Below are 22,268 nucleotides of genomic sequence, written 5' to 3'. Positions count from 1 at the left end.
CTCTGATCGATTAGGAAGTTAGATAAACGGTAAACATATAAATGCAAGCTGACACATTTTGATTTGCTCTCGCAAAAGTTGAAGTCTGTGCGATAGGGAAAGACGATAAGAAACTTGATAAGTTCCACTCGGTTCCTAAAACAGTGATTAATTTAACATAGATTAACGATTTGATGATAATAATAATATTTGAGAGATTGAAACATCCGGATTAATTTCACATCGGAAATAGATAAGAAATGTTGTTCCGTGGATCACTCGATCAGCGATTGATCCTTTTCTCGGTGATCGGTCTAACGTAGATTCTGATGCAATATTAGAATGGGTGTGCGCGGGATGGTTTCCCGCTCTACGGTCCCGTTTCCACCGGAAAAAATGATATATATAATTTTCCTTTAATATTTTAACGTAGTTGGTGGAAAAGAGGGCGTCGTTGGGGCACGGAATCGGGAACAGATGGAGATGGTGGGCGGTGAGCTTCATTATTGCTGTGCCGTCGGGCCCCACCCTCGCTGGTTGCGGGCGTGCGGAGCGTTATCTAACGGAGACGTGACGGCGCGTTACGGTCCCGTAGCTAGCAAGTTACGGGGGGATCCCACCGTCACCCGCTTAAGTGGACGTCCGCTCGCGATCCGTCTCTCACGCTCTAACGTCGTCTACTTCCCGTCCCGTCTCGTTCGGCCTCCGCCCCGTTCGGATTCGGACGCCATAACCCTAACCCTAACGACGACGAGGCCGCCGCCTTCATGGCCTCCTGCGACGACGACTTCGCTTTGCTAGGAGACGAAGCCCAGTCGCAGCACCAGCCCCAGGCACGGGCCGTCCCCTTCGCCGCCCACCGCTACGTAACCGCCAAGGCGACGCCGATCTCCCTCCATCCCCGCGCCCACCACCACCCCGGCGCTGCCTCCTCCTCCGCCCCCTCGGTCATCGTCAGCCCTGGAAAGAAGGGGGTCGTTGTCGATGGTGGAGGCGAGAACCATGAGGGTTATGGCGAGGCATTCGGTCAGACGGACGCCTCCAAATGCTCCTCCGCCTTCCACGAACACCCCTGCTTCGCTGAGGACGCCAATCCCTTCGCCACCCAGCACGCAGCCGACGACGACGACGACGACGACGGCGATGCCGACAACCCCGAGGTCAAGGGAGCTGCCACCTCCGCGTCCCACCACCACCACCTCCAGCACATCCACCACCAGCAGCAGCCCCATCACCACTCGCCCAAGCGCAAGGACCCCGACGATATCAGCGACGGCGAGTCGCCCTACTGCTACAACAGCAGCATGGCGGCTAACAAAAAATCGAGGCCGATGTCATCCTCGGGGGACTACCGCAAGGACCGGGAGGAGTGGAGCGACACGGCCATAGGTTCCCTCCTAGACGCGTACACAGAGAGATACGAGCAGCTGAACCGGGGCAACCTGCGGGGAAGGGACTGGGAGGACGTAGCCACCATCGTCAGCGAGCGCTGCAACAAGCAGAAGGTGGGCAAGAGCGTGGAGCAGTGCAAGAACAAGATCGACAACCTCAAGAAGCGATACAAGGTCGAGTGCCAAAGGCTCAGCAGTGGCGGCCTCCCAACCAGCCACTGGCCCTGGTTTAAGAAGATGGAGCAGATCGTTGGCTCGTCATCCTCGTTGAAGGCTGCCCCGGACGATGACAAATCCGTCACCCTTGGTGGCCCTCCTGCAGTCATGAGACAGATCAAAAGGTCCACCCTTCTCTCCTCGAGATTTCTGCATTTTCTCATGGGGATTTGGTAATTGATTTTGTTTCCCTTGCACCAATGCATCTCGAGTGATGAGTTTGTAGCTCTTCATCTATGTTCAAGCCTCACACTTTTCTATCTGCATCTATTGTGGAACTGTTTATCGCTGTTTGAGCTTGCTGAAGGTAAATTCATCTCATGATTTTGTGAATTTTAAGTAATTGATAAGCTTCGAAGAAATTCCTCATTATGTCAGTAAAGAAATTTTTTCTATAACAGCTGAAGTTGATAGATTTACGGGACATTAAATCCATTGATTCTATCTTTCTAAGGGACATTAACGTTGGCTACTGGGAATTTTGATGGAAGGAGCTCCAAAGTCTTTTATAAGAAAGTGGGGAGGGATAGTTGTTTGATTTGCTTTTGGGGAACTGTACTTTATGACTTTGGATAACCAAACACTCATGCCAAGGCCATGGAACTTGACTTCGGAGAACTACATCTCGGTAGTGATCTCCACACTCAGTGGAACAAACAGGCCATTAACAAACTTCATAGATGATCTCTGAAATGTTCGTTCATTTGTTCCATCACTTATTAAGCATATAGGAATTTGGTTAGAAGTGGGCTAAAAGGTGCTGATGAGGTTATTAAATTTTATGTCTCTTGTGAATATAGGAAATTTTGAAGGGAGAAGATCCATTTTGTTCACAGAGGGTTTTAAACAGTTCACTTGCTTCTGTGGGACCACTGTAAGAACAAAGCATGCAGTGGGTGAACATCATAGTTTCATTTTCTCACTAGTAGTAGGTTCTGTGCAATATGTTTCTGTTTTGCATGCTGTAAATTGTAAGCATCCCTCCTTTCTTTTATTTATTCTATTGTTAGTGTACAACTTTAAAGCCATTTCTGATAGGATCACAACTGATCATTGGCAACTGCTCTCCTTTTGTTGTCAAATATGGAAAATGTGAAAAAAAATGTTTTTCCAATGTCAAATGATAATATTAGATTTTTGGGTGTTTTTCTTGTGTTCTTATTTATTGAATTATCTATAAAAGCATGACACTTAGAAACATTATAGCGGGTTGTTTTATCCCTCCTTGATAATATGTAATACCCACACATATCGTTAATCACATTTGCAGACATCCCATTGCTCCATCTGGCCCTCTTAGCACAAATATTAACTCAAAGATGAAGTCATTATCAAATCCACGGTGGAAGAGGGTGATTTTGAAAGTCAGTGGTATGGCATTAGCTGGAGCTGGGCCCCAGAATGTTGACCCCAAGGTAGAACACTGGCATTCTCCTATCTGCATTTGTTGGTTTGGGCCATATTACTGGTTGATCATAAATGGAGCTATTTTGCATGCATAAGTTGTTACCTGAAGTTAAATGCATGTTCTGTTTATACGGTTCAGGTAATTATGCTTATTGCTAAGGAAATTGCAATCGCAAGCCGTGCTGGTTTAGAGGTTTCTCTCAACACCTGTCTATTCATACAGGATTTGAAATTTTCTTAACCTGTATATGTTATAACTCCATTCCTGCTATCCTCGCTTGTGATGTTTCTCAGGTAGCTATTGTTATTGGAGGCCGAAATTTCTTTTGTGGTGACACTTGGATAGCTGCAACTGGAATTGATAGGGCTACAACTTATCAAATTGGGTATGTATTTCTTGCTTCATTGCTGGTGCTTATTCATCTTTTTCTTGTTCTTTATATAAAATACACTTGTCAAATCATTGGATGTTGTGAAATTGGGATTAGAAACTTGGATAGTTGCACAATTAGAAGTCAACATATCAGAAAGGCTAACAAATATGAGGATGTTGAGATAGATGCGTGACATCACTAGGTAAGATGAAACAGAAAAAGGGTGCACTATTGAAAATGTTGGTATGGATGGCATGTAAATGCACCGGTAAGAATTGGTGAGTCCATTTGGATTAGAACTACCAGGAGAGTTTGAGGATGATATAAGAAGATTTGGTTACTCCATCCTTAGATATCTTGTCACGTTGCCTTCGATACAGCTCAATGATGGCATGTAAATGCACCAGTAAGAATTGGTGAGTCCATTCAGATTAGAACCGCCAGGAGAGTTTGAGGATGATATAAGAAGATTTGGTTACTCCATCCTTAGATATCTTGTCACATTGCCTTTGATACAGCTCAATGATGGCAAATAATTCATGTAGCTGAAATTTCATGTTGATGAAACGAGTTTGTTTGTTTGCTTGTTTTTCTCATTCTACATATCAGAACAAGTTGTCACTCATTCAAATACCTGTAAAGCCAGTGGCAAAATTATGTGTAGTTACATTATAGGTGCTAGGTGAGGAAGATGTAAGAACCTATTAGCTGACCTCCTTTTATTATATACTGACAGTTCTCCAAAAAAAAAAAAAAAGCATACGTAGCCAAGAAAATTAGGTGGCAATAATGACATAACTTTATTACACTCCATAATTTGAGTCTGTTACATAGTTTAGACTGCCACCATCTTGCACAAAAGATGACACAGGTGTCCTTAGCCTCAAAGAACAATCTATTCTTCAATGAAGTTGCCAAAATAAGGTTTGTTGGGCCTTTTATGATAAGAAAAGTTCAATTTGTAGTTAGCCTTTTTATGTTGTCTTGCATCTGATGTCAAGTTCACCAAGACAAGGTCTCTGACGGCATTCCTCTGTTTACCCTCCCAAGCCTCCACAGAGTCTCATCTGATAAGAATTGTCTTCTTTCTTTCTTTCTGTCTTGGGAAAAAAAATCATCTTTTGATGTTTGTTTTTTGTCATTGAGATTTGTATCCCTTGAAAGCCTAGCATCATTAGATTAACTTTCATTTCTTTTAAATCTGTTGAATGCATACCCAGAGAGTAACACATTTGTTTCTACAATGGAAGTGTGACATTATCCATTTGTTGAATTTTGTTGGCTAAGCTTTATTTACATGTGAATTGTGGCAGTATGATGGCATCATTGATGAATGCCATGATGCTCCAAGCATCCTTGGAGAAGATTGGTGTTGAGGCACGTATACAATCTACGTTACTGATGCAAGAGATTGCAGAACCGTATATAAGGCGGCGAGCTATCCGTCATCTTGAAAAAGGAAGAGTTGTTATATTTGGTGGAGCTGGTGCTGCAACAGGAAATCCACTTTTTAGCACCGATACTGCAGCTGCCTTGAGGGCCTCTGAGAGTATGTTCCGACATGCATCTAAATTATCCTGCTTTGGATATGGGCCACTATCGATCGTACAGAGCAATTCCTGAAGCTTGTTGTCTTTGGTCAAGTTTTTATATTTAAGAACTCTGATCCATGTGAACCACAGTTCATGCAGATGCCGTGCTCAAAGGTACTACTATGGATGGTGTCTACAACTGCCATCCAAGAAACAACGGTGGTAGTGCATTCGAGCACATTTCATTCAGGGAGTTGGTTTCCAGAGGCTTTACTGCAATGGACATGACAGCATTAAATTTCTGTGAAGAAAACAACATACCGGGTATGTCCATGCTGTATTTTCTTTTTCTTTCTTACCCTTATCCTTTAATAATACCATATTATTTTACGCATTTGTGTTACTGAGCTTGTTGCTTTTCACACATCTGCAGTTGTTATCTTTAATTTATTAGAACCAGGCAATGTCTCAAAGGCACTTTGTGGAGACCAAGTTGGTACCCTTGTAGACCAGTCAGGGAGGATTAACTGATTCCCAATTCCATCGCAGCCAAAGGTGTCACAAAGCAGATATGATCATAAAGCCATCTTTACCTCCTGTTTCCGAGCTATTACATTCATTTTGAGTGACTTCTACCTCAAGCTTGTGTCTCTATAGGCTGGAAACACCTTGGCAGTGTGAATACATCCTTCCTCGTTTGGTCGGCTTGTCGTCAAATGGCACAAAACGAAAAAAAGCAAAAAAATCTAGCTTTGTACCAGTAAATTTCTGGCCCAGTGTTGTTGTTCATTGAGCTGTAAATTAATTTAATGGACTGTACAAAAGATGGCGAGATCCTTGGACAAAGGAAGTGGCAGTAAGTTCTTCAAGCTATTTCATTAATGGGTAAATGTAAAGCATGCTTCCTTCTTCGTGGCTTGTAATTTGTTGAGCATATGAATCTAATGGCATCGACTGCATTCATCATCGAAGTTGTCTCTTACTCGACTGTTCTCTCTCTTCCATGGATCAGATGTTCGTTGACTCTCTGACAGTCGCGCTGACTGGATCTCACGAACTGTAAGTCAACTGCATTTATAGAGGATGAAGGCGCATGGCCCCCATGTGGGTCCACCGTCATCTTCCCGTAGCTGAATGACACATCATCGGCGACAACAGGTAGATCTTCACCTCTGTTCCAGCACAGCCCTCTCAGTAGCTATGCCATTGCAAACCGGTCGCCATGTACGTGAGCGGCGATTACAGGTTTCAGCGATGATGAAGCTTCCAAGTGGGTGTGGATGCTGTCGCCTACTTACGCTTTTGCTTGCTTTGCAGCTTTCTTACCTTCCTTTACCAGCGTGCTAATATAAAAAGGAGAAAAAGATGGTCGAGTGCTTTCCTCCCCTTTTGTTCTCTTCAAGTAAGTTTGCACGAAATCCTACATTGTCCCCATCTTTGTCGATTATTATAATCATATCCCTACTTGCAAGACTTCCCGGGAAGGCGAAGCAACAGCGAGTACAATGGTAATCTGCTGCAAGCAGCGAGCTTACTCAAGAAATTGGGCATGTTTTATTTATCAGATTATAGAGAACCAAAAAAATCATAAATAACACGTCCTTTTGTATCCGTCATGTGTGTTTGTGTGTACTCCGAAAGAAGCGTACGTGTACCGTATCCGGCCGTCAGCTACTACACGCGGAGGGCATCGTTCGTGCATGGCAGAGCGTGGGATGGGCAGACCGCTCGTGCAGCGGACGATTAACCCATCAATACGTACAGCAGCAACGTCAAATGCACGCCGTCGCCAGTGGTGGAGCTTCCGGTCGTCCTCGAGTGCCGCCGTGACGGACTGACCACGGACCGATCCATGAGGCCAGAGGTGTTCAACCCGCAACGCTCCAACGAGATGGACGCAAAGCGGAGAAGAGAGAGAGAGACGGTCCCCGACTTCTCAGGGTCAGAGCTTCGTCAGAACTGTCGGGGAATGAAGCGCCGACGAGAGAGAGAGAGAGGCCGGACAGACAGAAAGTCTACGTCTCAACGGCGGCAGCTTTTGATGCCTGTGCTGTCAGTATTCGCTTTGCAAGCCGGGAAGAAAGCTGTGCTGCTTGGCTCTACTGTCGCCTCCCTTTCCTCGGGTCTTCCCCGGTCAACATCCTGGCGCGGTTGAAGGAGCATCAAAGTCTCAGAGATGTGGTGAAGGTTTGGGGCGGGGATTGGTAGCCCCTTCACATTCTTAAATGCTATTTGACAGATAAATGACAACCAGGATTTAGGCGAGATGGTTTCGTAATTCCTACCTACACTTTCAATTCAAGACACAGACTTAAGTTCTGCGTGAAGCAAAAGTAAATAAATATTACTGGTAGCAAAGGCTATACTACGTGTGCCGGTGCGATTGGTTGTTGTGTGTGGTTGAGCGACTTATGTTGGACGTCTCTCCTCTTTAAATAAATGCATCACTTTAGTCCTTTACATTTACGGCCACCTTTACAATGTCGTTTTCTTTGTCATGCTCATAGTAAATGATCTCCTCGTGAATTCAATTCCATTAATCGGAGAATAAGTGCATTCTGGGCATGCCAGTTGCCATCCCCATAAATCTCCTTTACACCTTATAAAGAGATGTAGATAGAGAGAGAGAGAGAGAGAGAGAGGTTCTCTTGCATTCCTCTCAAGACTCTTCGGTACCCCACTCCCAGCTGCCGTAGGCGGCTTTTCTCCCTACGGTCTCTCACCAACCCAAGCAGAGGAACGAAGATGGCCTTTTGAAAAGGGAGAGTGAGAGGGACGAAACAGAGCAGCATGGAAGAGAGGGAGAGCGTTGTGGTGTCAGGGTGTGAAGGAGGAGGAGGAGGAGGAGCAGGCGAAGCGAAGGAGTATTCTGTCTCTTCGGCTGCACCCTTGTCGCCGACTCGGTCTCTGCCACCGGCACTTTCCAGCGGGGTTGTTGGCGCCATGGGGATCACCGTTCCGCCTACGGAAGGAGCTGGCTTGGCCATGGGGATGTTGGGGAGTGGCGGCAGCAGCGGTGGCGAGGGTGATCTTTTCGCGAGGAAGAAGAGAGGGAGGCCCAGGAAGTACGGGCCGGACGGCATGGCCCTGGCCTTGTCGCCGACCTCCGGCTCCGCCTCTCCTTTCTCTCCTGCTTCTTCCGACGGGAAACGGGGTAGAGGGCGACCACCCGGCTCCGGCAAACGCCAGCTCCTTGAGGCTCTCGGTAATGTGCCCCACCACCACATTGCACTCTTCCCACTCCTCATTTCTCAAGCTGTTCTGAGTTGATACTAATTACTTCTTCGTATCAAAACCTACAATGTTCCGATCTGATCATTTGTTCTCTCTGTCTTTCTGGAGCGAGGTTACGACAACCAACTGGTAGTTTACCTGTTTCAGTCACTCATAGTTCAGTAGTAGATAGATCACCGATGAAATGTGATACCGATTAAGAAGTCGTGGCATTGTTCTTGGAAATAACAATGAAGTTGTAGATACATCAACTGGTAGTCTGCACGACTGTGCTTCGTTATTTGGCCGGAAATCGCTCTGAAAAATGAGAAATGAAGTACTTCAAATGCATCACAAAGGAGTACTTCCTCAGCTCACATTTTGATCTGTCTTCTTCTTTTCGGTGCTTAACAGGAGATTGGTTTGCACACTCAGCTGGAGGGAGTTTCACACCGCATGTTGTGACCATTGCCACAGGGGAGGTAACATATTTCCGGCAACTCTTAGTTTCCTTGAGCTGTGATGGTGATATGGATCTTGCAGTCAATCTGTCAGTGTACTGATGGATCTTCTTGTTGCAGGATGTTGCTGCAAAAATACACTCCTTCTCCCAAAAGGGTCCTCGGGCTATTTGCATACTATCGGCCAATGGGGTCATCTCCAATGTTACGTTGCGGCAGCCAGGTTCTTCTGGTGGCACCCTGACTTATGAGGTATGCAGCTGCAACCATTTTGATGCTGCTCTCTTGTTTTAGGCGAATTGTTCGATGTGTTTTTCTCTGCATGTTTGTGAATTGCTTTGCTTGGTTCTCAGTTCAGCTACAGAATTATTTTATTCTGGGATCCAATTTTTTGTTCACATTTTCTTCATTTTAAAACTATGTGAGCAAGGTTAGTGGAGAGTGTCGGCGAAGTTTAAGAATTTTGAACGATCTTATGCTTCTAGTCAGTCAACTTCAATGCGAAGAAAATTTTCCTGGACAGGAGAAATGATTACTCAAAGCACTAATTGCTTTGAAGTTTTCATCGATATTACAAGGGCCAATAATTTTATGTTAGCTGCACAGTGTTTGCTCTCTTTACCTGCATGTTGTCGAAATGCACTCACCTCTTGCACCTTCGTATCTGTAATAACGGTGCCAAGGCTAATTGGCTGATCCACAAATTAAGGGCTTGGTGAAAACAAATAATCTAAAGTCACTTTCTTTCTCAAAGGAAGAATGCAGTGGTGAAAGAGCCTATTTTTGCCTTGTACTGTTGTCAATTGATTGTTTAAATTCTTCCTACTGTCAATGACTAAATTTGTGGAAGTTGGAGTAGGTTTTTCACATCCAATGAATGGTGAAGAACTCATGTTGAAAGCTGGAAGTTCACTAGATATCCAATTGATTGAAAAGAATGATGATCTTAAACTTAGATTACCAAGCACAAGTGACATCAATTTTTTAACTGTGTAGTTCATCTTTGACCTTACCTTCTACCATTGAACCTGTATGGCCTTTCTTTTGATCTCAAAATGCATTTAAATGAGTACATTATTGGCTTAATATCAATAGCTAGAATGTTGCCTCAGTTTGCTTTTTGCTCCAAGTTGAAAAACTGAATCAAACTGAAACAGTAAATTTTGTTTGGATTGAACTTCAGAAAAGTTGGTTGGTTTGAGAAAGCAAGACAGCATGTATCATGGTTCGTTTGGTTTCTCATATTTTTAGGTCAACCCAAATCAAAAACTGCATCACACGATTATTTTTTGTTAATAGTTCTATATTTTACATAAAAAAATACAGTTAAGTCTTAAGTTGAGTCCTTTGTTTTACTTGTTATTTATAGTGTTCCAATAATCCATAAGGACATTATTAGCAATTTCTATGGATAAAAGACTTAAGTTTTAGTATACAAAATGGAAGTTAGTTGCACTGATAGGATAAAATGTATTAGAAACTGAATCATTCTCTATTGTTTGGCACAGTTTCTTATGGTTGCTATGCTGAACATATCTTGGTTGCTTCAAAAAATATTTTAACTCAACTAGACAAGTTTAATTTGTCATTCCTCATAATACAGACACTGCATAGACCTTCCTCTCTGCCTGTACTCTTCATGAGTTATGTTTTGATATATATGTAGATTGGTTTCATGCACATCCTTAATCAAAGAAACTTCTTGTTTAATCAAGGCTCAATTTCCATGTGAACAAAGGAAATATCTTGCATAATTATTTCAATCGAAGTAATGAGAGAAGGTTAAGCTATTGTTAACAAGTATCTGTCATCTCAATGCACATTTGGAGGTGTGAGGGGCTTGTGGCAAAGCATAGAATGTAAACTTGTTGGCTAGAAGGTCCTAATCTTTTTGGTGATAAAATGCTGTGCCTTTTGGAAATATGTTCATGAACAGCCTTTGTGGCACAACATGGGCAAACTGCTGACTGACGAATGAGCTGATGCACCATCAAAGCCATTTTTCGTTGCCCGTTCATTTTGTTTCTGAAGTTGTCTGGATGTACATTTACCTTTTAACTATTCTGTAATTTTTTAAATTACAAAACATAATCCATTTAATTTAATCTTGCTCATTCAAATGTGCAGGGCCGATTTGAGATTCTGTCTCTGACTGGGTCCTTCACAATTACAGAAACTGGTGGTATACGGAGTAGAACTGGTGGTATAAGCGTGTCGCTTGCTGGTCCTGACGGCCGTGTTATTGGTGGTGGAGTCACTGGATTGTTGCTTGCTGCCAGTCCAATTCAAGTAATGAATACTAACCTTATTTCCATTTGATTTTGCTCTATTGCTTGGTCTAACTTGGTGAATCGTGTGACATTTTTGTTTTTTTTTGTTTTTCTTGAATCGAGTGAATTGTTACACACCTAAGAGACACCTAACATCGAATAGGTGGCATAAGAAGAAATGGTAATTGTAGCTAGCAGCTCCCAGTTCAGATAGATGCATAACCATTGTCACCCTGATGCCAGTCCGGCTTTGCCATTAATTCACTCTAGTAAAATTTGTATAGAACTTTGCAGTCTAAAATAGAATATATGCAAATAATAGGCATGTCCATATCATCAGCAATCTGAACATAAGCCCTTTTAAAGATTATATTCCTGATCCCTTTTGAAGTTCGATATATGTACCCAAAAACTGCCTCACATATCTCTTATGTGTTGCACGTTATACAATAGAAAAAAGTTTTAGGAGGTTCACTTGAAACTGCTCCGATTAGTAAACCATTTCATGTTTTGGCATGGAACATCAGCTGTAATAAGATTTGTCAACTCTGGATTATGTACTATGCGTATCAAAATAAGTAAGAAATCTTAAAATGATATTGATCAAAAGGGAAACCAAACTGTAACTTGTTAAGCTGGCAGCCAATGTTCCCTAACCGGTGATCTCAGATTTGATAGCCTATAGCCAGGGTATTAATTTAAATGTGCGATCCTTTTTTTTATTTTTGGACCAGTCACCAATATCATAGTAGCATGCCCCATCAACAAATGACCTGAAAGAGTTTATGCTTATTTTGCTAGTATCGAGCCTGGTCTTATATACCATCATAACTTTTCGATACATGACTCATCAGATCGTCAGCCATACTTATATACCATCAAAATCTGCCTCTTGCTTCCGACGTTGAATTAATAGGGGTTGTCTGCATTAGAGCAAGGATGATGACCATATATAGAGTTGGAAATCTACATACGAGTAGACTATTTTGGTGCTGGAAAATTTGCAATTAAGTAATCTCTTCAATGTTGCATTACCAGGTGGTGGTTGGAAGCTTCATGCCGAACACTTTCAAGGAGCAAAAGCCAAAACCTAGCCAGCAAGCAGATTTTTCAGCATTCCCGGAGACAAGTGGTTTGTTAACAGCTGCAAGACCCATTTCACAGTCAAACCCTGAAGATGACTGTGAGACCTCAACCTCATCCTTACCTGGACAATCTCATGCTGAAAATAGCTTATGCAACCCCACTCCAACCTCTACTCTTCACGCTGCCGGTTGGCAGGGTCTGCAGTCTTCGGAGCACAAACCTTCTCCAGACATAAACATATGCTTACATGGGGAGCAGCATCAGGGTACTTATCTCTAAACCCTAACACTATCACACTGTTCTAACACGCATTGCGATATTCTTGCTAAATGTTAGGTTAGGGATAGTTTAGTATTCTGACTGGACTTGTTGATCAAATGGCATCCTGTAATTCCTCTGAAGATAGTGTCCCACAGCCGTCTGGGTTTCGGTAGTTGGTGTTTCTATTATCAACTTAGTCGTTGTCTTCATCATCGTCTCCTTCTTTCTCTTGTTGGAACCTGAATTTATGTAGGGTGTTTCTATTGTGGCAGGGCCACTGTATCTCCAACTGAATTCATGATGACTTCTAATGCTTAAGATTAACTTGATTCTGTGATGTACATGTGTTTCTACTGGTATTAAGATTCCTTTTGAGCATGCAGCCAGGCTTGATTGTTCAAAGCAATGTGTACCTAAATGGAGTCTCGAGGGATCTTCGATTTGTATGTGCATAGAGATTCATCTTTTGCAGTGCATTGTCTGTTTTGGAGGATGAGTTCATCCTCCAATCGTGCAAGGAATCTGCTCATCACAAGAAACTATCAGAAGCAAAAACAATGACAATTTGAAAGTCTTACCTTCAATCTATTGAATTATCGGTTCCTTCTCGATCAAAACCATGCAAAGAAAGAATACATTTTAGACTAATTCACCCCATTAAAACTTATTTTTGGTTGATACAACCAGTTTTCTGTGTCACAGCCGCAGCTGCTGTCAAGAGATTGACGACTTCCTGCTCCTTTCCTTGTATCTATCAGCTGCCTATAGACCACTACGCTGATGCTTGCTTGGCTGTGTATTCACAGGAGAATCCTACACGATACGAGAGGAAACAAATGGTTTCTTCGACGTAGAAGATGAAGTCCTTCGGCGATGCACTCAACTGCGGCCGTCAATAACCGGGGACGAACGTGCCGACGTAACCAAATCCTACTACAAAGAAAGCAATTGCTTGGAGGAAGAGGTAGAGGAAGTAATGGTTCTTCCCAAAGGCCACATCGTAGCACCCACAGAAGAAGAGGTAAGCGCCTGTCCAAAGCTCCAGTAGATGTAATCTGGTGGAGGACAAATTCCAAGTATCGGTCAAAGAAATCCACAGCAAAAGCCATAATCTGAACAGAAGAAATACCTATCGCCAATCCTAATCGGTGGCTTCCTCGCGGCCTTGACCGCCATTTTGGCCTTCACAGTGTCTCCTAGCTTCTCTGTGACCACCCACTCGTTCACTCTTCCTGCTTCCAACAGGCCAATAAGGGTGGCTTTTGTCCTGTGCAGCGACATGACGTTCTCGAAGAGGATCCAAAACACCAGCAAGTGAAGAGACCTGTCACCACATGAATCATCGACCTTTCTTCTATGAATCATCCCAATGGATGATGGTCTGCGAGAGGAGACTGATCCTTACCGTGGAGTTCCGACTGCATTGAGAAGGGTGATGATGGAAGGGATGTAGATCGCACCCCACCTGGGTATTTCCACCTCAGGAACCAGGACAGCGGCAGGGATAACCACGCAGTAGAATACAAAGGTCACAATGTGAGCTACCACCTTACGAACAAAGAAGAAACTGTAGATCACATGTACTTTCTTCCACAGACTCACTTTCTGCATTGCAGAGGAGAAGTAAGCTTGATCAGGTATAGAACAGCAAGCAATCTCTATCTGATCAATCTTTTGTAGAGTGAGTTGACCTTGTTATTAGCAATTTCCATCGCCATCTTTCTGAATAGGTTTGCTGGGCCACAAGACCACCTGTGTTGCTGATACCGGTACGCCCTGAGAGTGCTCGGCAGCTCATTCTTGACCTGAATTCACGTTCTAGATTACCTTTGAGATCATCAGGAAGGAGGACTACACAAACTAGATTACCTTGAGATCTCCAAGGAAGACAAACTTCCAACCCTTGAGGCTCGCTCGAACAGCCAAATCCATGTCCTCTACCGTGGTCCGGTCCTTCCAACCTCCAGCTTCATTGAGAGCAGCAATCCGCCACACTCCGGCAGTCCCTGCGCATCGACGCATCAGGGGAAATGTTGCAGAGAATGACCAAGAAGTTGGCTTCTTAGAAGCAGAGGAGGCTCACCATTGAAGCCGAAGAAGGCGTATGTAGAGGATCCGACTTCCTGCTCCACTGTGAAGTGGTAATCCAGTGACATCTCCTGCATCCTCGCCATCAAACATTCGTCCGAATTCACTGCAAAATTGGCACGAGTCAGGCTGCCTTACAGTATCCCGCTGGTTGGTCTGCTCGAGTCAAAGCCATCTCCTCCGTTCCGTGACGGTCCAAGGTGCAGGTCCTAGTTTTGTCCTTACATTGATGCGGTTTGATTACAAGGTTTGAGGCACCATTGCTCGGTGGTACAGGTAAAGATGGTGCACATGGGATGTCAGAAAGACAAGAGATAAGATGGTGCTGGAATGAATACTGCAGAAGACCTCTCTCTCCCCCTCTCCTCTCGGACGGCAGGGAAGCAAGACAGGGGAGTTTAGGTGCAGGAACAGAGACCACGTGCGCAATCCGACACTAGGAACTTTGTTCCTTCCTCTCCTCGGAAGTTACAGAGGTCGGAGGGAGTAACATGGTGAGACCACAAGCTGTCTCCTTCACAAAATCTAGGCGCGTGATGCTATGAGATATTAGTGCTCGAACAAAAGACTGTGGAGGCTCACATTTCCTACACCGTGCCCCCATATGATCCATGATTCAGACTTGTGTCCATCATTAACTGAGAGAGAAAGAGAGAGAGAGAGAGAGAGAGAGAGAGAGAGAGAGAGACCGTCTCTCCAATCCATGTGATCTGGTTACGAGAACAAAAGTAGTGGTTGATCGGTCAATGGAGGAAGGGGGTGGAGACGATGGAGTGGTTACCGAATTTCCAGCGGGCTTGGACGAGGCCGACGGCGGGGTTGTGGAGGAGGAAGGGGACGGTGCGGCAGAGGAAGTCGGGCTCGGGCTGGAAGTCGGCGTCGAAGATGGCGACGTAGTCGCAGTGATTGACGTAGCTGTGTTTCATGCCCTCCTTGAGCGCGCCAGCCTTGTAGCCGCTCCGGTTGTCCCTGATCTCGTACTTGATGTTCACCCCCTTGCTCGACCACCTCCGGCACTCCGCCTCCACCAGATCCTGCATGCAGATGTCTTTGGTAGTTAGGAGGAACGAACAAAGCAGAGGAAGACAGAAATCGATGGAAAACCTGAGAAATTTACGAGAATGCATGCGGATGTCTGCGTCTTGTGCAGTGGGGCATGGCGATCTTAGTTACCTTAATAACCGGGTCCGTGGAATCATCCAGCACTTGGATTATGATGCGGTCCGACGGCCAATAGAGGCCACACGCAGCTCCAATGGAGAGCTGGTAGACCTGCAAGGTTGCGTTTCAGGACGAAGGAACAAGGTGCACATTGGAGAGAGAGAGAGAGAGAGACCTCCTTCTCGTTGTACATGGGGATTTGGACGAGGACGATGGGGTAGGAGGAGCTGCCGAGCTCGAGGTCGTCGCGCATGGGCTCCCACCTGTAGCGCTTCTCGGGCCGCCGGCCGAACAGCTTGACGAGGACGATGACGACGGCCATGTACGCCTTCTCGACGACGAGCATGACGGACATGACCAGGCACAGGAACACAGCCAGCCGCAGCAGGGGCACCATCACCGGGGCCTTGATCTGCTGCCACACCATCCCCATCTGCTCCGTGATGTCGTCCCTCGCCCCCTGGAACGACTCCGGCAGCAGGGCCGTCGAAGTGAGCCTGTCCATCTCTTCTCCTCCGGGAAAGAAAGAGAACAAACGTGACCCTACTCTCTCTCTCTCTCCCTCCCTGGATAGACGTATGAAGCAAGACGACAGGAAGATATCGAGAGAAAAGCTTTCAGTTTTAAGATTCTTTGGCTCCTCGCCCGAAACCAAGATCTAACCCCACTGCCACAGGTCTCTTCCCCTGCTTCTAGCAAGAAGAGTAATGATGAAAGATGGTCTGCTACTTGATTCTTCCAGCCATTTTATATACGATGGTCGTTTCCTCCTCCTATCCCACCGTCCATAAATAAACATCCCCAAGGTAAAACGACTAACCGAGCAAAGATAGAAGAAGAAGAAGAAGAAGCCAAAGGCTGGTGAATTGGTATAACCCAAAGGAGAAGAAAGGAAGTCACAGAAGCTACCAACAAAAAGGAAGAAGATGAAACCATGCATCAATAATAGTAAGTAATAATGGTTTCTACTGTTCCTAACGACTTGTGATCACAGTTTGTTTCGAATCCAAATAGAATTAACTCATACTTAGAATCGAATCGGCTCAACAGTTCTACTCATATGATTTTAATTCCGATTCCTAAATTAGAATCAACAGTTTCAAACCGATTAAATATGAACAAAAATAAAATTTAGTAACCTTGGCTCCAATCTTGTTGGAAGTAATTTGATTTTTTTTTATCAATCGAAATTGATGAATCTAATCGAAAATGGGGCTATTCAACTATGTTAATATTTATTTTTAATTTCGATAATAAAAAAAAACATCATTTTCTTCCCTTTTCTTTTTGTCGCTAATCATTCATCACAATGCTGTTTGACTATTGAAACGTACTAAAAGACCGAGAGAGAACTATGGGTAAAAAAAGACCGAGAGAACAGCCACTCTGAATCTTCTATCATTCATGTGGTACAATCCTCAACCCACCACATGCATCCAACGTGATGGGTGCGCGACATGAAATGGAGTGTGTGCAATAGCTACTCATGGAGGAAGATTGACAAGCTGAAATCATAGAAACCAACTTGCAATGACTTGTGCAACTATTTAATGGCTTCCAATTACTTACTACATGTATAGTTCAACAAGTACCTGCTTGCTCGGCGAAGAACATGAGAGGTCAGTCAAGTCAACGTAGCATGGCGGGTCCGAGCGGAGATGAACGGCCTGTATGCCCAATAATTGAAGCGACGGCGGCGGCGGCGAGAACATGCGAATTCTGTGCATCCCACGCTGTCGCAGGTAATTTATTGTAGGAGGAGGGTCTGACGGCTCCGTTGAGGTGTCACCACCGGTTGAGCTGAGCCATCCTTGCAATATGTGCTCTCAGCTCTTTGGGGTTGGGAAGGGCTGATAGGAATAATGTTCATCGTCCTATCGTGATGTGTGGATGTCAGTTCACTAGAAAGGATGAGTTCGATTCAGAGGAGCTCATCAAACGAACGAGGAGTAGAAATTGAGACCCGAGTAATGGAAGCAGATGCAGTACTCGAATGGCTTCTGAGTGTATTGCGAGCAAGGAGCACATGCAGAACGATGATGAGAGTAGAACGGTCGAAGGTCATCGATCATGCGTACCGTCGTCGCCAGCAGTTGGTGAAACGTAGCCAAGATGAGGTCTTCTCAGAATTTTGCTGGTGCTGCTGATGTTTCTGAAGCGGGAGCAGGATTGAGGCAGAGGAAGAAGTTCCTCGAGCCCACATCAATCAGCATTTCTTTCAGATCCAAACCTGATAAGAATCATCGACGTCATCGATACCATTCGCTATAGATGACATGAAAGGGTCTGTGATCGGGTATGGTCTTTGCTCACATTCGAGGCTGAACCGAGAGTAGTGAAGCCGAAAGCAGCAGCGGCCACCTGCCTTCCTTGGCGTAGAGCCGCAGCACCACCGCCACCAGGTTCTCGACTCTCCAACCTGTGGACGCCATCACCCACACCGGCCACGGGCTCCGCTGCACCGTCACGTTCACCAGCCAGTACTCCGCTGCTTCCGGTTGGGCCTCGGGCTGCCGAATCTGGTGGTGCTTCAGCGGAAAGCGCATTATCGCCCGCCCATTGAACAAGGTTGAGTGCTCGGAAAGGCGCTTCCTGGTTATGGAGAGGAGTTACAATGACACCAGGTACCTGGATATCCTTCATGAACAGCTGAAGAGTTCTGTACCCACTGTTAGAATAGGAGTTACATGCAGCTGTTTGGCTTGTTTGAGGAAAAAGGAGAGTTGGCATTGCAGTTGCTGATTACTAAAGAGGTCCAGAAAATAAAGTTTTGTGAGGTTGCAAAGTAATGCATCTGTTCTTTAGTCAACTGAACTAACAGAAGTTACTAATATGAATGGATTCATACCTCGGGTAACTAAACATCAATGTTGCTGTCACTAAGAGTTCAGATGCTTAGTCTCTAGAGTCCTCCCTCTTTTATGTTCATTGCCATGCTTCTCTGCATATTAGCTTCTTTTTCTTGAGAATCTGCCAATTTGAAAGTCAAGTCATCCCACGAGTAATATTCCTCTTCAGAGATCAATGCTTGCATGAAAGCAAAGTGAATTTAGTTTATGATCAGAATGCGCCAAGTCCAGCAAATCTGTTCTCTGCGCAACCTTGACCGGAACTAGCTCAATTACTTCTGCCAACTCTTTCTCTGCTCCAGTGCCGACATACCTGCACCAAGGATCATCAAATCATCGGTGCCATTGTTTCTTAACGTCATGATCATGTGTGCACTGTTGGGCTAAACACATAATTGGGAATGTGACTAATGTGCTTTACTCCAGTTAAAGATATAGTTAGGTGAAGGATGACACCGATTCATAATTGACAAACTAGGATTTCTACAGAACATTGCTGCTGTAATTTCTTCATCTTTCATACCTATTACCTCTCATTTTCTCCACCTGCCTCATCTTCTTTCCATCTTTTCCCATCTCCTTGTAGCTTCTTTTGCCAATAGGTGCACAGGATGAGGGAGGATACTGATTAATGAGTGATCACTGCAAGTGTTGGAGTGCATCAGTCGATTTAAAGTCATCAATGATTGGGGTTGAGGTTGTTGACCCTTGGAAACTCTCTATCACCATTGCTAATGGTGACCAGCTGGAGACGTTCGGTAAGATGGTGACAGTTTGCTAGCGGAACAACCTAAAGGCAGAAGGGAGATATAGTTGCAAGTTATTGAGCAAATAAAGAAGGAATCAGTGTCATGGCAGATCATAATAATTGTTAGAACTAGTGAAGTCATCAACCACTTGGGTGCTCGCCTAGGTGCCCAAGCAAGGTGAGGCGAGGCCCGAGCCCCATAAGTGGGTTGGGCGCGTGACTTTAATCGGGTGCTGGACGGGCCAAGCGCCTGCTAGGTCGAGCCAGTTGCAGTTGAATCTCTAGTTTTATTGAACTAGATGAGAACAGTCTCAACAACCCTCCTCTCCCTCCTTCTCGATAGCTACACCCCTCTTCGCTTCTCTCTACATGTTCCCCTCCTCCTTCCTCCTCTCCTTCCCTTTATTTCTTTCTCTTTCTCCTGTAATCATGTAATGTTAATTATTGTGTTTCTTGGCAATAAAACATCAATGATTGTTAATAATGGTCTATCATCAGCAAATTTTGTGATTATTGACTTTCTTGAGAGAAATTATTGGTTTTTAACAGTAATCTTCCTTTTTCTTGTCATTCTTATTATTAGAATTGAACAATATAGTGCTTTGGTACTTTAAATGAATGTAATTTGATGTTTTGATGGTGATATTTGAAATATAAAGTGATATAGAACACATGTAATTTCTCATTTTTATTTTGATGATCATATTTCTCTTTAATCATATATTTTTAAAAAATTAATATTTGTGAGTGCTTCGCTTCGCTCGGGCGAATGCCTAGTGCCTCGGGTGTTTTAGCACCTTGGCGTCATTGACTACATTGGGTACAACTACATTGGTGACCATTATCTTATTACAAGAAAGACTAAATCATTGCTTAGAACTCCTCTCTTTCCAACTAGAGCTAAAACAATTGTTAAAGAACATATAACCAACCAATATAAGGCACCGCATAAAAGTTGAACCATAGAAATGCTCATGCAAGAGTAATAGCATGTAGAGAACGATAAAATGGGCACCAAAACAGTGCCACCCACAATCTACAACATAGAAACAGCCAAGTATATTAACTTAAATCAGTTTATTCATTTTACATTTACTTTAGATCAATATTATTCCCTCAAACTAAAGACTTTCCCTCTCTCAGTCATAGCAAGATAATATCTGTTTCGTCGATTTTTTTGTATTGCAATTTTAAGCCAGATTAAATGAGAGTAAATCTGAACGCAACAAAGGAATAATAGCGCAAGAAGATAAAGAAGAGTACCAGGACAAAATGTAGAGTGAGATCACCTGGCAGCTCCTCCCATCCAGAAAGCATTCCCTTCAATTCAATCCTTAATACCTGGTCCATCAGTACTTTATTAATGAAGAACATGTGCAGAAGTATGTGACGAAGAAGTTTCTGAAACATGAAGTAAAGGTAAACACCTTTCGAGCTCCATATTCCCACATCTCGTGAATATTCAAAACAGTGCTATTTCATGGTCACAAAAAACAGATAAATAACTTGGTGAACAGAGTATCTGTAGCTTCTCAATTCCAGAGCTACCACTAAGTGAAACACCATTCTTCAACATATTCTTCTCACAGCACCCACATATCTATCTCCAACAACTTCCTTCAATTTGTTAAGAAAGGGATCCTCGGTATGGCTTGCAGCTATCTCAACGGGTGAGACACTGGCAACAAGTACATAATTCTCGCCGTTGCCGACATCTATTTCATACAGCTCAGCAAAAACCTTACCAAAAATATCAATCATTTGTTTATAGAAAGATGCACATGGAGGAATGACATTTACCACCACAATTCCGTGATCCTTAAGAATTGTGCGCACATCTATCAGAATACTCCTCTCAGGAAATTCCAATGGCGGGGCGTAGACACCACTGCCAGGGTCCTCCGAGTCCAAATCCACCATTACAGCATCAAACCCAGAAGAATGATCTCCCAATAATGCAATGAAGTTGTGATCGGATACACCATGACTCGAATTCAAATATTTTCCAGTCTTCAAAGTGCTTAAATACTTGATGAGTACAAGCCCATCACCAACACCAACTTTAAGAAAGTCATCATCCGCTAATCCAAAATGCTGTCTTGCGACGTTCAGAACTACATCATCAGCCTCAATTCCCACCACATCAAAACCAAAACTTGATCTCAGGGACATCAGCAGAGCTCCACCACCCACCCCGACACAAAGAGCTCGTGGCATCAAACCAGATCCGACCTGCCGCCCGACTGCCGGTGCAATCAAAGAGAGCCCCGCAACCATGGGTTTGAGGTACGGCTGCACCAACGACCCTGTCTCGGGCCGAAAGGACCCAGGACTCGAGGAAGAAGAAGAAGAATCAAGGACGAGACGCACCTGGGACTGCACCAGATTCGGCATCCTCTTAAACCGCAACCTCCTCCTGAGCTCTGGCATCGCCGACGGGGACCGGTCGAGTTCCACGTCCTCCACCAGCATCTCTCCGGCGGCAGGGCCGACCAGCATCTCCACCGGAGTGAGACGGAGGACGTCGTCCTCGAAGGAGAGAAAAGGGATATCCGGTAACCCATCACAAAAAGCGGCCTTTGGGGAGAGCGCAAGGATGAGCGGGAGGAGGCGCTGCTGGAACCGGAGAAGCCGATCCGAGTCAGGATCCGAATGGGGGCGGGAATAGGGCTTCGCAGAGGAGGAGGGGACGTCTCCAACGAGGAGGAGTCGGGCGAGGGGGCGATCATCGGAGGAGGAAGAGAGAAGGAGCTGGAGGTGTCCGGCGGCGGTGGAGAAGATCCAGTCTTCCTCGCGGCCGGGGGGAACGAGCATTGCGGCGGTGCAGGGCGGCGGCGCCGGGGTCGGGAGGGGCGAATCAAGGACAGCGACTCGGAGGGGGTCGGCGTAGGGATCGCCGGGCTGTGGGTTAGGGAACACGAAGGAGACGAACCGGGAAGGGGAGAGGCGCTCGAACGCACCGGGCTCCATCGTCGCACCACCCATCGCTCACTCCGACTACCGTTGTTATAATGGTTAGTATCGGCACCGCTACAGAAGGACCGAAATATTGGTTATCATACATAGATGCAACCATTTATAACGGTACGTTAACAGAGCTAGGATTGTCATATAAACGGGTCGGGTATAAGTTCATCGTTTTGGATCCGACACCCAATACATATAATATGATCTGAATTGGTGATGGATTTACCTTTAATTCCGGGTCGGGCCGGGTATTCGTTTAAATTCT

General features: G+C 44.7%; 4 protein-coding genes across 10 annotated transcripts; 2 read left to right on the top strand and 2 right to left on the bottom strand.

The window, feature by feature from the left end:
* Positions 1-425: 425 nt before the first annotated feature.
* Positions 426-6,265, top strand: LOC135614781 (uncharacterized). Of its 4 annotated transcripts, none has more exons than XR_010487737.1 (9): positions 426-1,711; positions 2,857-3,001; positions 3,133-3,186; positions 3,288-3,379; positions 4,681-4,916; positions 5,050-5,223; positions 5,333-5,755; positions 5,912-6,057; positions 6,217-6,265. XR_010487737.1 is itself a non-coding variant. In XM_065112513.1 (7 exons), the coding sequence occupies exons 1-7, from the start codon at positions 747-749 to the stop codon at positions 5,428-5,430; spliced, it is 1,755 nt and encodes a 584-aa protein (XP_064968585.1). In that variant the 5' UTR covers positions 426-746; the 3' UTR covers positions 5,431-5,865. The 4 variants fall into 4 exon arrangements, 2 of the variants coding, with proteins under 2 accessions (XP_064968585.1, XP_064968584.1); XR_010487738.1 differs by having other exon boundaries at positions 5,912-6,123; XM_065112513.1 differs by lacking the exons at positions 5,912-6,057; positions 6,217-6,265 and having other exon boundaries at positions 5,059-5,223; positions 5,333-5,865.
* A 1,260-nt stretch (positions 6,266-7,525) lies between these two features.
* Positions 7,526-12,527, top strand: LOC103987724 (AT-hook motif nuclear-localized protein 1). The gene is made up of 5 exons (XM_009406108.3): positions 7,526-8,104; positions 8,527-8,594; positions 8,694-8,825; positions 10,701-10,862; positions 11,882-12,527. Exons 1-5 carry the CDS (start codon positions 7,690-7,692, stop codon positions 12,206-12,208), a joined length of 1,104 nt encoding a protein of 367 aa, XP_009404383.2. The 5' UTR covers positions 7,526-7,689; the 3' UTR covers positions 12,209-12,527.
* A 555-nt stretch (positions 12,528-13,082) lies between these two features.
* LOC103987722 (glucomannan 4-beta-mannosyltransferase 9) lies at positions 13,083-18,969 on the bottom strand. Of its 3 annotated transcripts, none has more exons than XM_065112508.1 (10): positions 18,812-18,969; positions 17,753-18,601; positions 17,032-17,669; positions 15,060-15,312; positions 14,274-14,384; positions 14,060-14,196; positions 13,882-13,995; positions 13,596-13,795; positions 13,320-13,514; positions 13,083-13,245 (listed from the first exon to the last, which is right to left on the bottom strand). In XM_065112508.1, the coding sequence occupies exons 3-10, from the start codon at positions 17,164-17,166 to the stop codon at positions 13,083-13,085; spliced, it is 1,308 nt and encodes a 435-aa protein (XP_064968580.1). In that variant the 5' UTR covers positions 17,167-17,669; positions 17,753-18,601; positions 18,812-18,969. The 3 variants fall into 3 exon arrangements, with proteins under 3 accessions (XP_064968580.1, XP_064968581.1, XP_064968579.1); XM_065112509.1 differs by having other exon boundaries at positions 18,819-18,969; XM_065112507.1 differs by lacking the exons at positions 17,753-18,601; positions 18,812-18,969 and adding exons at positions 15,452-15,550; positions 15,615-16,344 and having other exon boundaries at positions 17,032-17,171.
* Positions 18,970-20,464: 1,495 nt separating this feature from the next.
* LOC135614780 (uncharacterized) lies at positions 20,465-22,072 on the bottom strand. 2 transcript variants are annotated; one of them, XM_065112511.1, is made up of 2 exons: positions 20,837-22,072; positions 20,465-20,751 (listed from the first exon to the last, which is right to left on the bottom strand). In XM_065112511.1, exons 1-2 carry the CDS (start codon positions 22,019-22,021, stop codon positions 20,695-20,697), a joined length of 1,242 nt encoding a protein of 413 aa, XP_064968583.1. In that variant the 5' UTR covers positions 22,022-22,072; the 3' UTR covers positions 20,465-20,694. The 2 variants fall into 2 exon arrangements, with proteins under 2 accessions (XP_064968583.1, XP_064968582.1); XM_065112510.1 differs by having other exon boundaries at positions 20,465-22,072.
* Between the last annotated feature and the right edge of the window lie 196 nt (positions 22,073-22,268).

The sequence above is a fragment of the Musa acuminata genome, chromosome BXJ2-6 (genome assembly GCF_036884655.1).
Source record: "Musa acuminata AAA Group cultivar baxijiao chromosome BXJ2-6, Cavendish_Baxijiao_AAA, whole genome shotgun sequence".
In the NCBI taxonomy this organism is placed as follows: domain Eukaryota; kingdom Viridiplantae; phylum Streptophyta; class Magnoliopsida; order Zingiberales; family Musaceae; genus Musa; species Musa acuminata.
Note: the sequence above shows the minus strand (reverse complement) of the source record. Positions and strands in the feature narration are given on the sequence as shown.

Bases quoted from the DNA above. Each gene is read 5' to 3' on its own strand.
- LOC103987722 (XM_065112507.1), bottom strand. From the start codon at position 15,944: ATGGACAGGCTCACTTCGACGGCCCTGCTGCCGGAGTCGTTCCAGGGG. The intron at 14,197-14,273 runs GTGAGCCTCCTC...GTCGATGCGCAG, and splicing joins CGCCTTCTTCGGCTTCAATG to GGACTGCCGGAGTGTGGCGG. The intron at 13,515-13,595 runs GTAAGGATCAGT...ATGTGGTGACAG, and splicing joins AATGCAGTCGGAACTCCACG to GTCTCTTCACTTGCTGGTGT.
- LOC103987724 (XM_009406108.3), top strand. From the start codon at position 7,690: ATGGAAGAGAGGGAGAGCGTTGTGGTGTCAGGGTGTGAAGGAGGAGGA. The intron at 8,105-8,526 runs GTAATGTGCCCC...GGTGCTTAACAG, and splicing joins CCAGCTCCTTGAGGCTCTCG to GAGATTGGTTTGCACACTCA. The intron at 10,863-11,881 runs GTAATGAATACT...TTGCATTACCAG, and splicing joins TTGCTGCCAGTCCAATTCAA to GTGGTGGTTGGAAGCTTCAT.
- LOC135614781 (XM_065112512.1), top strand. From the start codon at position 747: ATGGCCTCCTGCGACGACGACTTCGCTTTGCTAGGAGACGAAGCCCAG. The intron at 3,187-3,287 runs GTTTCTCTCAAC...GATGTTTCTCAG, and splicing joins CAAGCCGTGCTGGTTTAGAG to GTAGCTATTGTTATTGGAGG. The intron at 3,380-4,680 runs GTATGTATTTCT...GAATTGTGGCAG, and splicing joins GCTACAACTTATCAAATTGG to TATGATGGCATCATTGATGA.
- LOC135614780 (XM_065112510.1), bottom strand. From the start codon at position 22,021: ATGGGTGGTGCGACGATGGAGCCCGGTGCGTTCGAGCGCCTCTCCCCT.